Source organism: Labrus mixtus, chromosome 1 (genome assembly GCF_963584025.1).
Source record: "Labrus mixtus chromosome 1, fLabMix1.1, whole genome shotgun sequence".
Classification (NCBI taxonomy): Eukaryota; Metazoa; Chordata; class Actinopteri; order Labriformes; family Labridae; genus Labrus; species Labrus mixtus.
In genome coordinates, this window is record NC_083612.1 from 17,494,915 (window position 1) to 17,511,521 (window position 16,607).

Consider the following 16,607-nt stretch of genomic DNA (forward strand, 5'->3'; position numbering starts at 1 on the left):
TAGCACACATTCCCTGTTTTGGGGCGAGAGATGATTTTATTTGTGTAGAAAAAAGTAAACAAATGGTCACTGTGGGCCAGGCTTTGGGACCACCTGCATCTTTATCACTGTTGCTGAATCGTGGTACTATCTCTAAATCCTGTTTGCTGTGGTTGTTGGTTGATTGGCAAGAAAGCTAAGGCGCAGGATCCAGATCTGTTTATTTTATTGTTTGTAACTTGATATATTATTCAAGGTCAGTCTGCCTCGGGTATCGCATCGTCTAAGAAGCAGTTTAAAAACCTGGTGAATCGTTTTTTGGTCCTAGAACCCATTATTCTTGTCAACAGATGAATACACCTTGCATTATTGCTTTTTTTTTTTTTTTAACAACTTCAGTGTTTGTCCTCGTCAGCAAGGATCTCCTTCTTGTCCCATGTTCAGAATGCATCTTGTATATAAGCCATCTTTAATATATAACTTAAATGTAGTTGTTCACTGTTGTCTTTGTTCTATGTTTGTTTTAATAAAAATTGTCAAAGCATCCTTCATGGATAGGGTTACATGTCATCATTAATCTGCCAACATTTCTTCCTTGAGGTATCCAAAAATAAGGTTTCTGCTTGTTGCTGCTTGTGTCCTAAGACCTTGATCATACAACAAACAGGCTAAGCAAAAATGTACAAAACAATAGGTGTGTTTGCCTCTAATATCAAGGTATTTCTCAGTCATTTAGAGGTTTTAGTAGCAATGGATAGCAGTAGGACACCACCATGTTCCAATATGTAAACATATTTTTTCAATATTTTTTAACTGTTAAGCATTTACAACATCTACTATTTAATGAGACAGACATGATTAAAACTTTCAGAATCTTTACAATATCTATTATCAATAATAATTAAAGATTCCCTAAATGTTATCAACTGGGCCTTCCATTTTGTCTCGTAAACAAATTATATATATCACATATTTGAACATGTGATAAACTTTAGCCTACTGGCCTAGAAACTCAAATGGGAATACAGAGGAAACGCAAGTAGAACCCAAATAGCGTTTGAAACTCTTAAAACAGATGTTAGGTCAAACAAGATCATGACAAACAAAACAGAAAGAAAAACTACTTGGAAGAAGGAGATTTTGTAATTTCAGTAAGCTCTGATTTCACCACCAATGTTGAGTATGAAGCTCTGTTTCTAAGAATTTGTTTATCTGCAGTTTATGTCAGTAACTGTAGCACGCTGCACTTTGAATCATCAAAGGCAGAACTTTATATTGACTATATAAAGCAGAACAGTCAGAATTGAAATACTTAATACCTCTACAAAAACTAATCTCAGAACTCATAAATATGGTAATGAATTTTTAAACACATTGTGTAAACACAAAGAGTTGCTGTAAGGAATGTGTTTTGACTGAGATAGCTTACTGTTTTAGTCATTGCTACACTAAAAATTCATCATTATCACTATAATATCAACTAAGAGCACAGGTAGGCCATTAAACATGTAAAATTCCAAGTTTTTTATAGCCTACACTAAATTGTATTTTTGGGAGTTACTGTGGGAAAGACAATAAATTCATAAATACATATAGGTCTATCTCAAAATTAGAGGAGTTACTCATACAAGTTTTTATACAAAGTTTGAGGTAGGCTTCTTCTACTTTATTTGAACATCGTCATTCTCTCACTACCTTACACTTCTATTCCAGTAGGCCTACATTCAAGATATAAATATTACGATTGTGAATGCAGGACATTTATGGAAGAGGATTAAAAAATTAAAAGAGTGGGAGGACTATAGGTTCTGACTTTTTATCTATAATTCTGACTTTAATCTCAGAATTCTGAGAAAAAAAAAAAAAAGTCAGAACCCAAAGATGTTTTTTTTTTTCCAGTGGCCCTAATCGTCTTCCGTAGCAATAAACTTGAATCGGAGAATTCAAGATATTATTAGGCTACTTGTAGCCTATACAGTATTGTACTTGGGGTAAAAGTAGTAGTCAGTTGGTTTACCACGCAGGCTGGAGAAAAATACCGCAAACAGTACTGTGATGAATAAAGCCCATTGCGTACTGAGCTTTAATTTAAGCACACACGCACACGCGCGCGCACACACACACACACACACACACACACACACACACACACACACAAGAGGAGGGAAGGGATGAAGGAGAGGTGTCTGAGGACTGCATCGTTACAAACTCCTGCCTGCACTTTTCAGGGCTACTCCCCCTCCAGAAGCAGCTAAGGCGTGAAGTCTTCCTCTCCGCAGAGTGGAGACTTAACAGTCCGGGACAGAGACACAAGCGAGAAGGGGTCACAAGTAAAGTGCATACCGCAATGGGGACGAGCTGAATCGCGGGAAAAAAAAAAAAAAAAAAAAAAAAGGATAAGGAAAAGCTTCATATGCCGGAGTGGTGAACAAGACAGTTCAGGACACGACGGTCCACCGCAGTGATTTCAGATCAGCCTTCGGGAGTACCTGAGAAATACCTGCAGTGTTTCGCTGTATCGTTAGCCTCGACTTGGTGCAAACAGCAGTGACATTGAAGGATTTTTTTGGGGGGGGAGACGGAGAGGGGGGTAATAAAGGAGAAAGTTTCTGAAGCTTGGTGCAGACACAGCGGTTGAACAATGTGGTTGACCTCGACAAAGTCCCTTTCATCAGCAGCCCTGCTAATCCTGCTGGTGGTCCGCTGGTCCGACAGCAGTAAGTAAACACTTACCATGCTAGGTGGCTAGCTAGCTCGCTAAGTCCCCCTTTTTTTTTACATTTGTGTTTAGGTTGGTGATGATGCATGCCACAACGTCATTAATGTTTCGCAACCGTGCCTGAAATGTTTTTGTTTTCCAGGACCTCAGATGTTGCCTAACACAGAGTCGTTTGACCTTCCCTTGCTCTCGTGTGTTAATTCATGCATTTTTTTTTTGTTTTGTTTGTATTTTAGTTTCACTGTCTCCCCAAGAGGCGAACCAGTTTCTGAGCAGACACCGGAGAGCAAATCAAGTTTTCGAGGAGACGAAGCAAGGGCACTTGGAGAGGGAGTGTGTTGAAGAAAAGTGCACCAAAGAGGAGGCCAGAGAAGTGTTCGAAAACGACCCAGAGACGGTGAGCATATTGGATATTGTGGCACCAAATCAAAGCTTTTTTTTTTTTTTTTTAGTCAAGGTTGTGTGCAGGTTTTCTCCATTTTTAAACAACACTACGCCACCACACCTTCATGTGGCATCATCTACTTTAAGATACTGCAGTAGGCTACTACAAAGTTGGTCTAATAATCAAAATAATTCCAATTTACACTGAATTTTGTCAAAGCTGCAAGGTCTGTTGTTTACATCATGTTCATATTGACTGCAGATTGATGACTGTAATGTAACAGTAGACTAATGATTCACTGTCTGGCCTGCTGAGTATTCATGCTCCAATAAGTCCAGCGTGTTGATAGCTGTCGGTGACATTCAGTAACACTCTCATGTCAAAGACTTGGCCTCTTTCATTTTGTTTGTTTCCGAGACAGACTTGAGTCATTATGACTAAGCTTAAGTTAATGAAATTCAGTTGAAGTAAAGACACTCTTCCTTTTTAACGATACGAAATGTGCAAAAGGATTGTGTTCTTTTTTTGGCTTCAATAGGTTCCAGTAGTTGTAGTTTTGTTCTGTCAGCTGAACCACGGCTTGACTTAGGTTCCTTTCAAAGATATCGATATCTTCTCTCCATCTCTATATTGCTGTAAGTGTGTACTCTTATACATGTGATCTGATTGGACTCTTTGGGAGGTCATTTGCAGTTTCCCGTTAGAGAATGAACATGTGGTGAGTTACACGTTTCCTTAAACGCAGCAGTGCACATAACGTCACTAATCTGCATTCATGCTCCCGCCCACCTTTTTTTATTTGGTGATTACCAACAAACAAACTGAAACACTTTGTGTGTGTGTGTGTGTGTGTCTGTCTGTCTGCTTGGGAATATTTAGCGCTTATGCAGTCTGCATTTATGAACGTGCAGATTAACCTTTGAATCCATGTCAATACATAAGCCTATTGCAAACGCACTACATGTGCTGAGTATGCAAAAAAAACAAAAACTGAGAGGTGTAAATAATGTAATGTGTCAGAAAACGTGCAACATGTGGTCAAGAGTGTATTCATTCATTGCCTGAGAGTGTAGACATGTGGAGACTGTTGAGTCTTGCTCGGCACCTTTTTTTAAGAAGTTAGCTGGCTAGATATATCAGTAACAAGTGCACCCTGACATTGTACGTTTTCTTTTTTCATATAGTCATTTATGCCGCTTTATTTAAAATGTGTTCGCTGTCAATTTTTCTGTAATGTTCTCTTGAGCAATTTCTGTCACTCTAGAAGCTGTAGTGTTTCAAATCGTTGTAGAGACGGAGTGGACGAGGCAGTCAATGACTCAGTGATTACTTGTAAGATTAGCCAAATGAAGAGACATCATGACAGCTGTGGGAGGGAGGATTAAGTGAAGTTGAGCTGGGTTCAGACTTCAGAGGAGAAAGGTGGTGTCAGGTGATGTCCCGTCCAGTTGGGTTTGAATCAGCTGGATGCACGCCACAAGCAGCGTTGAGTTCGTGAGGCTGTATATATTTTTATTTCATGCCGTGCCACAAAGCTGCAGTCTCATTCACGGCTGCATTATTCATTCCGAAAGGGCTCGTCTCTGACTCCGCATTTCCTCCTGCTGCGGCTTCCTGGCTCTGCAGAGAGAGGGAGAGTGGGGTGTCCCTGGATACTTGTGATAATCCTCTGAAACGCACGCAATCACACAAACTTTTGGGTCACACCACTTGTTAGGTAACCTCTGAAGTGAGGCAGATAGCTGATAAAAATGTTAGCTGACTGTTAGGTCAAGGCTATGTTGCTCAATAGCCCCCAAACTAGTTATTTCAGCTCATCCTGCTGCATGTGGCTTCTACTGCATTGTCTGTGCCTCAGGAGCCAAAACTCCCCAAATTTTGACCCAAATGTAGAGGATTACTGCTGCTGTTTTGGTGGGAGGGATGCTACTACTACAAGGAATGCAGAGAATTCCCAGGAAGCCTTTGGCAAAGGGGCGACACCCGTTACAGAAAACACAAACACAGAGATTAGAGTAATCATTTTGTAATCTCTCTCTGGGCACTAGTTTACACACACACATTAAACGTCCAAGGCAAAATGAATGATTGTTTATGAGTTGCATTTAACTCCCTTCTCTATAAAATAAAAGCATATCCTAGATTTTGTCAAGTATTAATAGAACCATTGATATATATATATATATATATATGTATATTTATTTAAATGATCTTGCTCTGTTTGTATGACTGTTTAACTTTATCCCTTTCTGTTGTCATCTATCTCCCTGATTTAGGACTACTTCTATCCCAAGTATTTAGGTAAGTTATCATTTCTGTCTTAAACTCTTCATCTCTACTCAAAACAGCCAGACGACAGATTACATTTTTACATGATCTTACATTGAATGTATTTTTTTTCCCTCAATGTAGCCTGTGTGGAAAGGTTTGGAGATGCTGAAAAGAAGAAGCAGGATCTGATTACATGTGTCCACAGTAAGAATACTTTTATAATTTTCATGGTGGCTCATTTTAAGATGTGTTTCATTGCATTTGAGAATCGAACTGTTGTTACATGGAGAGAGAGGCAGAGGGTTGTAGTGCAGGCAGGACTGCACTGCAGTATCACTGCTCTGCTTCACAGAAAAGTAAAGAGGAAAGATGATTAGCAGGTGGTGAAGATCTTTGGCTCCTCCAAGTCAGATTTTGCAGCGTGACGCACCTAACCTGTGACTTTGAAGTCGAGTAAGTGTAGTAGATGTGTGCGTTAGCCCAGGAATCTATGAGTAACAATGCAGCACTCTGCTCAAGTGATGCTGCACATTGGTGAATGAGTGACACACCCCTTCAGTCGTCACATACTAGCTCACATGCACTCTCACTGGGTGACTGCACCAGCTCCTTCGTGACGTGGCAGAATAGTTTGACGTGAGTGGAGCACAGGAATTCTGCTGCATCAGGATACAAGGAGCAAACCGGCTTCGCTGCTATTGGCCGAGAAACCTCAAGGGGGGGTTTCCATGACTCAGCTGCAGCATCGTGGCACGACAGCTCTTTTCTTTTCTTTTTTTTTTACCACTTTTCATCTGTCAGCACACACTATCTCTCTCACCAGCTCTCTCCTTTATCTCTCTCTCGAATCTCTGCCCATCTGTCTCCTGTACTGCTTTTAATGCAGATCATGAAATACCACAAATTCCATTCGTCAAACCTTACTTACATGCCCTATTAGAAGCAAGAGATGTTCAGGAGGATATTATCTTCATATTTGCACATACCAAAATCTGACTTTGTTGTGAGCTAAGCAGGCTGTGTTTTATTCTTTCCCTCTTGACTGTTTCTGTTCTTTAGTCTGCATTTAACTAAAAATAGAACCATTAAAAAACACATTCACCCATTCTCTAGCATATATATACGACAAAAGTAGTTGCTGCTCTCTAAACCTAAGAGACCCTATCCAAATCGTCTTTGCTGTAGCCCGCAAGGTGTGATTTATTAAATGAAATTAAAATTTGTGAAAATTTGAAATTAAAATTTGATCTGCTGTTAAGGGACCTCTAAAATTTAGGCTGAGGAAAAGTGAGGCTATCGCTGTTTGCCAGCTTGTTCATAGTCCCTGCTATATTACTGGCAAGGATCTTTGGGCAACTTGATCCTCATTACGTTATTTTCAAAGTATTGGGCTTGTCCTTTACACAGTTTGCACTTATATGTTATCACCAAAAGGAATGAAAAGCATTTTTTATTATTATTACAGATATTTGTCTTTATACTTTTCGATCCAGTAGGCGTCGCTCTTGAGCTGCAGCATTAAACCAAAACAAACTTCTGTTTGGCGACACCTCCGCTCTCCTGCGGCGGCACACCTCCAACCCCTCTCCACTCGCGTTCGCACTAAGGAGTTATCAGTTAGAACGCACCATAATTCAAGCACCATTATTTGCAAGCGGTGGAAAGAATAGTCATTTGCTTGAGATGATTGCCTGTGGCCTCCATTGTTGCGTTAGCAGGCTAATGTTAGCAAACTTTGGCTAACTCATAGCTTCATATTGCACTTACGTGACATCCAAATAAGCAGTGAGTAGGATATGTTCTATCTTCATTTCTCTAGTCCTTGACTAAAACAGCTTTATATGCAAGGCCGTCCATGTAGACATGATGTAAACACAGCTCTGACAACAGTACAGCTGGCGATGACTCAGGCTTCTCACTCATTGTTGACAGTCATGACTTTAAGAGACATTTACAGAGGAGATACCGTACTTGATTTCTGCTCTATTTATGTGTACAATGTCACCCATTCTTCCTTTAAACGTACATTAATTTAATATGAATTTGTTCACTAGCTATTGGAAATTGTCTCTAAAACGTAATTGACGATACTATTTAGTTCCCTTGGGTTGTTAAAATGCTCAATAAAGTGAGAATGTTGTCAGTGTAGATATACCAAAGCTCTAAGTGATAATGGGAAAAATTTAAATATCTCTGGGAAAAAAAAAAACCTCTAAATTTAGCAATTCAAATCCACAGTTCAAACCAGATGGCTCTTTGTTTCACATGTGAGCTTATCTCTCTCCTGTTCCCCTCATTTTTCTCCTGACACTGTCCTTTTCTCTCCCGCTCTCTCTGCTCCAGCTAACATGTCCAGACTTGTCTGCTAGGAAAAGGAAACTTTGTGGGGAGAGAAAAGATTTTCACATGTGCTCACTTACACAAGCCTGCAGTGAAAGTTCATGGGGTTTTTTTTTAAAGAGAGAGATTGGCTGAACAACTGTGAACAGAGAGTTCAATTTCCATTTGATCTTGTTTTCCTGTGAGCTAGAGGACAGGTAGACTGGCATGGATGGAATTAGGGCATCTCTGACAGAAAAGCTGAGCCAGCGTTCGTCTATTTATATTGAACTCCTGATATACAGAACACAGGAAATGCCCTTCCGCCGTCTCGTATCGGTGTACAGTTACCGTACACTTGCTGTATTCATCAGCCAGACAGACTCAGTTTTTCAAGCAATAATAACTCTACTTTGTCTTTCTGTCTTCATTTCTTTCTCACACAACAAGATATTCCAGACCAGTGCTCTCCTTCTCCCTGTAATCCCAGAGGTACGGTGCGCTGCGAGGACAAAAAGGGCGACTTCCTTTGTCATTGTTTTACAGGCTGGACCGGAGCCATTTGCGAGCAAGGTACTGTCATCACTATGGAAAGACTGAGAGGAAATAAAGTTGTACAGTATGCTATAGAGCTCAGCAGAGGTTGACTCTTTTTTTTGCACCGTCACTCAGTGTCATTCCCAGCATCTGTGGATAGATTTTATAGTCTCTCTGACCTTGCTTCTCTCAGCCAAGTCCCATCCCAGCCACTGAAAGAAAGAAAGGTTTAACTTCCCATCACTGCCATTAGTCATATAGTTGTTGTTTTTGTCCTTGAACCTCTACTTCTTGTGTTTCTGTTTCAATTTGATCCTACAGTTACAAGTCCATTTTTAGTATGTCTATTTAATATCTAACTGCTGCTGCAGTTGTTAACGATGTGTTAATGGAGTGGCAGGTCAATATGAACTGCACGTACAGGAATGTGTGTGTCTCTTGTAGAGGTCAAAGCTTGTTGCTGGTTATTGATGTGAGGAAATGCTTACTTATCTTAAGTTAGAGACCAAGTTAGACCAAGGATTCCTTTTTTTTTTTTTTAAGAAATGAAATGCAACAAATATTAGGGTTTTTTTTACATAGGAACTGGAAAGCACACATCATATATACACAAGAACTGTGAGGGAGAGAGGGAAACATGTTTCTTTGATTTATGGCACAGCTACCATTCCACACATTTCCACTGTGACTCATCTTGCCACCTGACTGTGAGAGGAAACCAAAAGAGATTCAGTTTGACCTGGACCGAGTCTTTTCCGTTGGAAGTCCACACTCCTCCGAACACTCAGCTGCAGTGACATAAAGTATCAGTTATTTGTGATTCTTTCAGCAAAGTACTAAAATAATTCATATAACATTGAGGAGAACATTTGGAACAGTATTCATCTTTAAGCTCCACACAGACTTTCAAAATGTGATCCTCAACTTCTGGTGGAAATCTCAACACCAGCCAAACAACATAATGCTGTTCACTGCCCATGATGATGATTTTCCCTGTGCTCACGTTGACCGCACCACCCTCCTAATTGCAGATGTCGACGAGTGCAGCAAGAGAAACGGAGGGTGTGACCACGAGTGCAACAACACCATGGGCAGTTACCGCTGCTCCTGTCGCCAAGGCTACATGCTGGTGGGACGCCACATGTGTCGTGGTAAGCCACAAACTATAGATGGTCGTCTTCTAACAACTTAAACCACAATAGTTTGATATAAAACCCACTGCGTTTGATTAAGTCTCGATTTAGGAAATCACTTTAGACTATGAAAGTCTTCATGGTTTGTGTTCATTGTGGTGATCCAGTGTCGGTGGGTTTCTGTCTTGGGACATACTAATAATTGTAAGAATGAATATTGTGTTGAAGGACGCACTCACAATAGGCAAAGTTCCCCCGCTGGCCTGCAGTCACACTGCTCCAGGACTAACCAGGCCTGAGCACGGTTACGTCTTGTACATAGCATCGTAATACAACACATGCATGGCTTTCACATGATAAAGCGCTTTTAGTTTACAAGACAGAAGGACTCAAAATAAAAAGGGAAGCCCAGTTGAGTCTATCGATTATACTTCTTGTACATGTTGTGTACCTGTGCTTGTGCATGAGCAACTATACCGTGCCGAAGCCCACCTTTTCACAACCGTGCCAGGGCCAAGGAAGTGGAACGAAGCGCTCGCACTAGTCAAACGGATCTGGACTTTAGGGGTGAAACTTGCTTGGGCACGGTACGGATTGCCTAGTGTGAGTGCAGCCTTACAAATTATCTAACATAAAAACACCACAGAGAAATGTAAACACAATCTCAGTAAAGACATCTTGGCATTTCTTAAGTGCTGGAAAAAAGTTGTATGTTGTATGTAATTTACAGTGTAAAATAAGTCAAATATAGGATTCATATTGAACTTGTTGTATGATATGGTTTATGTTGTTTTACGGGTTTGACACTAATGAGCAAAGTAACAAAAAACAGCTAAAGTGTTGATTTTACTCTTCTTGGTACTTTTAAATTTCCACCAGATTGTGACCTTCCCTGCTGACAACAGATTGTCTTTTTTCAGACGTGGACGAGTGTGAGGATCCCATGGTGTGTGGAACAGCTCGCTGTGAAAATAACGAGGGCAGCTATGACTGTTTGTGCGATGTCGGCTATGCCTACGACAATGAAACCAAGAGCTGTGTTGGTAAGTGTGTATGCACACACAAACACACATCAGATCATGAGAACTGACTGAAGAGCAGCTTCAGCCTCAGCAGGACGTGATGCAGCTGTGTTGTGGGGTCAGGAAAGGAATGCAAAGACATTCGGAGCAATTCTGTATAAGTAGGTGACAGGTCAGGGTCTCTATGCCTTTGGACAAAGTTCAGGAGTAAAATACACAGACTGACCTTGTGATGCACCTTAGTTTGTTAATAAATGTTATTGTTACTATTGCAGTGTTATTTTTGATGTACAACTTGTTCTGGGTAGAAATCGCTGACAGATGAAGACAATCTAAAATGCAGTACTCACAATTCACAAACAAGGATGGTATGTCTCACTTTTCATATTCCCCTAAAGCAAACCTTACGTTGCTTTTAACATGCAATGGTTTGGAAACACCATGCTTAGTAGTAGTACAACCACAACACTATAACCAGGAGAAATGATTAAGAACATTTGGACCGTGAAATATGTAGACGCTAAAGATTTACAAACATGTATGTCATCCTATATTTTCCACTAAATTCATAGCAAGAGAAATGATTTAATATACATTCAACAACATGCACTTTTATTCTCAGCAAAGTCGAAGCAGAATGCTGTCTTGGTATTTAATAAGATAACATAATTCAGTCATTTGAACTGTTTTTCTCTGCTGTGGAAACCAGACTTTTCATAACCTCTGTGATCCTCCTCTGAGAATTAAAGTTTATTATAGCTAACCCTCTCATGGCCTTGTAGGGTCGTATACAGAGCTTGTAGATACCACCCAGACAACGTCAAACACCACTCGACTCAAGTGTTGTTTGCATTCCTTGATATGTTGACAAGAAGGACGTCTGATATCTTCTTACATGCTTGTGAAACTGATGTTTTTTTTTAGACCCTGTAAGTTAATGTTTGGCCTAATTGCTCAGCTGAGCAAACATTTCATGAACTCTCCCAATTCTCTGAAACTTTCTACCCCACTTATAACTTTCGTTTCTCCTCCTGCTTCTCCTCTCCTACCTACTTGCCGCCCATCAGATGTGGATGAGTGTGAGACAGGTGTGTGTGCAGAGGAGTGTCTGAACACTCCAGGGAGTTTCCGCTGCTTCTGCGATGGTCGTCAGGGCATGAAGCTGGGCCAGGACCTCAGGAGCTGTAAGGTGAAACACGTAAACTGTGGCTCTCTTCTAAGTTTAGCTTTTGTTTTGAAATGATTGAAACTGCCTTATTGATGTGTGATATCGTTATATAAATGAATTACTCTTAAATACACAACTGGTTGAAGGAGAAGCAAACTTTACCTCCTGTTTGTTTTCTGTCTGTGTTTTTCAGCCCATGACTCCTTGTATGTTGCCGTCTCTGAAAAAGAACACGCGTTCCCTCTACCTGGGTCGCATGTTTAGTGGCGTTCCGGTGGTGAGGCTGCGTTTCCGCCGAAAGATTCAAACTGGGTGAGAGAATTGGTAACTTCAGATCATCAGCGAGCCAAGCTTTTGTTTCTTAATTACAGCCTCACCTTCTGTTTGGTACCGGTAGAACTGCTTTATTTTCAAACAATGAGCACAGCAGTAAATGTATGTGCAATTTTCCTTTTCTTCTGGAACATCATTCAATCTGTCAGTCAAGTGCCAGCAACATCTCCTAGTACCAACTAAGCTATTGCGTTGGAATCAAAACCTTTAAAAAAACTACATATTTATCAATGAGCTGACAACGATAATTACAAACCAGGAGTTGGCTTTTAGTGTGACTTTTTGTTTTCCACTTTCAAAATGCTCGTGAAAAGTGTACCATTCCACGTCTGTAGTTCCAGTGTGTTACCATGTTTGCAATGTAAACCCCATTGAGAATGAAAGCAAACAAATTGTTTCAAAGACTGGAAGGCAAAAGTGTTTTTTTTTTACCAGAAGTAATCACTCTGAAGTTATACAAGCTAGTTCTAAAAATAATACTAACATCTGTTGGGAAAAGTCATTTCAGTTTTGTTTGCCTGCCAAAGGGAGAACAGATAAAATAGTTTTGAAAGAAGTTGTGTCTCGACGGTTTTTCTGCTGCTATGATATCCTTATTCTTTCTTTCTTTCTTTCTTTCTTTCTTTTAGCTTTTCAGCTGAGTTTGACTTGCGCACCTACGACCCTGAGGGAGTGATCTTCTTTGCCGGAGGTCACCTTAACAGCTCCTGGATCGTTCTGGCAATGCATCATGGGAAGCTGGAGCTACAGTTGAAGTACGGTTCAGTCAGCAGGGTCACCAGCAGCGGGCCTGTTGTCAATGATGGCCAGTGGAGAAAGGTTGGAAGTTTTTGTCATGCACCATTTATAAAAACAAACAAACAAAAAAAAAACTTCTGTGTACTCAGAGCTTCATCAGCAGATTGAAAACTCTTTAAATGCTTTGTTTTTGTCTCAGATCTCGGTGGAGGAGCAGGGGCGGAGTCTGGTGATTAAGATCGACAGAGAGGCCGTCATGAAGATAGCAGTAAACGGTGATCTGTTTACACTAAAGAAAGGCATGCATGAGCTTAACCTCACCGTGGGAGGAGTCCCTTTTAGAGAAGACGGCCTCGTCAACCAGGTGTGTTTATTTATACGTGCTTGTGTGTTTTCCCAAGTGTGTACCAAAACAAGATGTTCAACTGTCATGTACATGACCTAGGTGAACCCACGTCTAGACGGCTGTATGAAGGAGTGGAGGTGGTTGACTGGTGAAGATACATCCATACAGGAAACTGTTCGGTCCAACGACAACATGCAGTGTTTCAGCACCGAGGATCCTGGAGCGTATTACCCCGGCACAGGCTTCGCTCTCTTCAACATCAGCTATGGTGCACTTTGTGTTTGTGTGTGTTGATGTGTGTGATGAGCTTGGGGTAATTTAACTGACCCTACTTGCTTCCTCCTGTAGTCATTAGTCAATGTTTAATTTGTTTGGGTTTACAGTTAGTCCGCCTCCATCATTTCTTACCCTTTTGTCAACAACTTGCCTCTTCGTCAAAAAGTTCATGACCTGCTGTTCTGTCTCTTCAGAATCACAGAACTTGAGCGTCCGGTTGATCCTGCGTCCAACCTCTGCAATGGGAGTGCTGTTTGCGCTTGTTTATCAGGACAGAGTCCCTCTCTCCATCACTCTGGCAGACTATAATCCCCTCACTGAAGAATGGCGAGATGTGAGTACTTAAAGCGTAGTCTGTTGCTATCACTGTGTATTTGATCTCCGCGCTGACCTTTTGTGTGTCTTCAGTTCATCCTAGTATCTGTGGATGATGTCATCATTGCCAGCTCTCCTGCGCCCCTGTGTGATGGCGATAGTCATGAAATCCAGGTGACTATCTCAAGCAACCAAACCCTGCTGCTGGTCGACGGTCACCCTGGACGTAGTGAAGGCACTGAAGTACCTGTTGAACTCCTGTCACAGTCGAGCACCTTTATAGGAGGCATACCTGGTGAGGACTGAGACATGTAGACAAACATTTAACACAGTATGCAGAAAAAGTGTATATGGCCATGCTATGCACATTGTTGTGGGATATTAAAGCATTTTACTTCAGTCAACACATTTTGGTGGAAAACAAAAAGTATACAGAGGACAAAAAACATGATTTTTTTCTTATTTATACTGTATATAGACTTTAAAACCACAAAAGATGTGCTGATCAAGTGAATAACCAAAATATCTCTCTAACTATTAACAATCTCAGCCAAAGTTTTTTGTTCCTCCAGTCAATTAAAAATGATCTAACCGAGTGTCTGATGAGAATAAACGATTAAGTCTTAACATTTATGCGACTGGGAGATGAATCCGAATAAGGAACAACAGCCCTCAATTTCCCAGAACTGAAAAGCAAACACATTAAAGGATTTCATTTCGTTTTCACTAAAGTAAACACCTTGATAACAGTTGTCATGTATTAATGTTAATTGACTTGAGTCTGTTAGCAAACACAAAGTGCCTTCACAGTCATTGTTTTACTAAGCGCCCACAAAGACCATCTTGGTTAATTGCTATGTTATCATTTCCCTCCCTTAGATGTTCCTCTGGTGTCCACGCTGGTGTCGGCGCCCTACAGTGGCTGTATGGAGGTCAGTGTTAATGGACGGCCCCTGGACTTGGACCAGGCCATCCACAAACACAATGACATCCGCTCACACTCCTGCCCCCTGCTGGACTCTCTCCAGTGACAGCAATCAGTCTGCCAAAACTGATCCATTAGTAGTTCATTGAGGCAATGGGGATCATTTCCAACATATTTATAAAAGCTTTGAACAGTGGGGTGATGTTTTAGTTTGGAATGAAAAAATAAAGCTGGACCTGATATCATGATGCAGCTCAAGCCTTAGCCCAGGACCCTGTCTTTTATCTGGGATGAACCTGCTGCCTAAAGGCATGAGCAGGGAATTTTATGGTGCTGTAAATCAGCCGATGGCCAACAACCTCTACTAGGTAGCAGATATGGGAATAAATGCTGCTCAACATTGCCTCAAAAACTGCCCATGTATCACAGCCTTGTTAGCCCTTAAGAACACACAGGGCCTTATCTTAATCAGTGTCAAATGGTTGGTCTTTAGTTGGCCTATTAAACATCCGGTATCCTGTGCTTAAATGTAGATCAAAATGGACTTGTGTTGGCAAAGCTGCGTTCACATTGCTTACATCCAGCATCACCAACATTAAGGTCCATGCTCAAAAAGCTTGAAGTAAGCAAATGCTTGTTTGACATTTGGCAATAAAATGACAGACAGTAGTCCAACATGAGCTATCGTACACACAGAAATTGTTGGAATCGGCGACTTAGAGGTTGATCGGGGGCTTAAGCAATATTATCTTCCCCTAACACGTTGAATCCCCTGTTGTCCCCCTGCAGGGAGGCGTGGTATCAGGCATTACTTTGTGTTCTGTAAAAAAAAGATAAAGAAAAACCTTGCACATTGTTGCAGGCAGAAATGGACTTCATGAAGCCATTTTGACTTGACTAAAGCAGCACTCCATGTCTGCCTGCAGCCTTAAAAATCAACCATGTGCCTCCAAAGAACAACAAACCCAAACTTATAACAGCTTCCCTTCAAACAGGTGAATCATTTCACAATGGTGCAGTACTGTAACAAACAGAGGTAAACGCTGTACTCGCTGCAGAAAGTACACTATGCATTCATCGGTGGAGTCTTGTAAACATCTGACTGACACCCTGATTCTGAATAATCTTCAATCAATATTCTCGTCACAAAGGCCCCCTTCTTCCCCCAGAATCACCCACTCACAGTAAAAACAAAAAACCTGCCATAAACCGATTTTAAGGAAAATCAATAAGTCACAGAAGCACAGGGACACGGGGAGGGGGCCCTCTCCAAGAAGGAGAGACAGTGAGCACTGCATCGAAACGCACCACACAAGCTACTGAAAGTAAAAAAAAAAAAAGAGTGCGCTGTAATATACTGAATCTGTAAATAACGTGACTGTACAATGCTTTATAGAAGACATGAAACGAACACTACCTTTATGCTCATCAAGGTTTTTTTCTGCATATTTCAGTTTACCCAAAGTCAAACGGTAACATGAGTCTCTACTTCATCTGCTTACTCTAGAAAAGATCAAAAACAAAGATCGTTTCATGGAAATGGAAATTAGGAGACTGTGCGATACCATTCCTGGGTATCAAAGTATCATGGAGTTTTAATGACGTTTTTAATTGACTATTTGATTTTATAGGTGCTAGCAAATCAAAACACAATAAAAAAAAAAAAACAAAGAATGTCAGAGGAGCGTTGTGATTGAATGCCAAAGGGCTCCGGTGTTTCTTTCCTTTTCCTCCGTAATGTATCATTTCTAGTTTTACTGATGAATGAATGCCAGATTATAAGAGCTTGACGAGTTAATGTTTGTTTTTATCTTGTGTTGTGTATATTGAACTTTTAGTTTTTATTTTTCACTTTTACTGCCAGTGTGTGTACAATGCTGAGAGAAGTCTGCCTTTCAGTTTCAACTTCTCCCAACAGTGAAAAATCCTATTTAAAAATAAAAGCAGTTGTATGAACATCATAGGGTCAAATTGTATTTTCAAAAGGAATGCTTTTGTATGCTGTGTGCTTATGTTCAAGATAAACTTTTTATGTGTTGCTCAATGTGTGACATGTTCATTTCCTTACCTCACCAGTAGTTCACTTTTTTTTCACAACAGGTTCACACTCAGGCACACGACTCTCACTAGATGAAGATTGA

General features: G+C 40.7%; 1 protein-coding gene across 1 annotated transcript; it reads left to right on the plus strand.

Moving 5' to 3' along the window:
* Positions 1 to 2,166: 2,166 nt before the first annotated feature.
* Positions 2,167 to 16,510, plus strand: gas6 (growth arrest-specific 6). The gene is made up of 15 exons (XM_061036005.1): positions 2,167 to 2,696; positions 2,935 to 3,095; positions 5,360 to 5,384; positions 5,496 to 5,558; positions 8,124 to 8,246; positions 9,242 to 9,361; positions 10,264 to 10,386; positions 11,433 to 11,554; positions 11,727 to 11,845; positions 12,496 to 12,685; positions 12,804 to 12,968; positions 13,050 to 13,218; positions 13,421 to 13,560; positions 13,635 to 13,836; positions 14,421 to 16,510. Exons 1-15 carry the CDS (start codon positions 2,621 to 2,623, stop codon positions 14,570 to 14,572), a joined length of 1,950 nt encoding a protein of 649 aa, XP_060891988.1. The 5' UTR covers positions 2,167 to 2,620; the 3' UTR covers positions 14,573 to 16,510.
* The last annotated feature ends 97 nt before the right edge of the window (positions 16,511 to 16,607 follow it).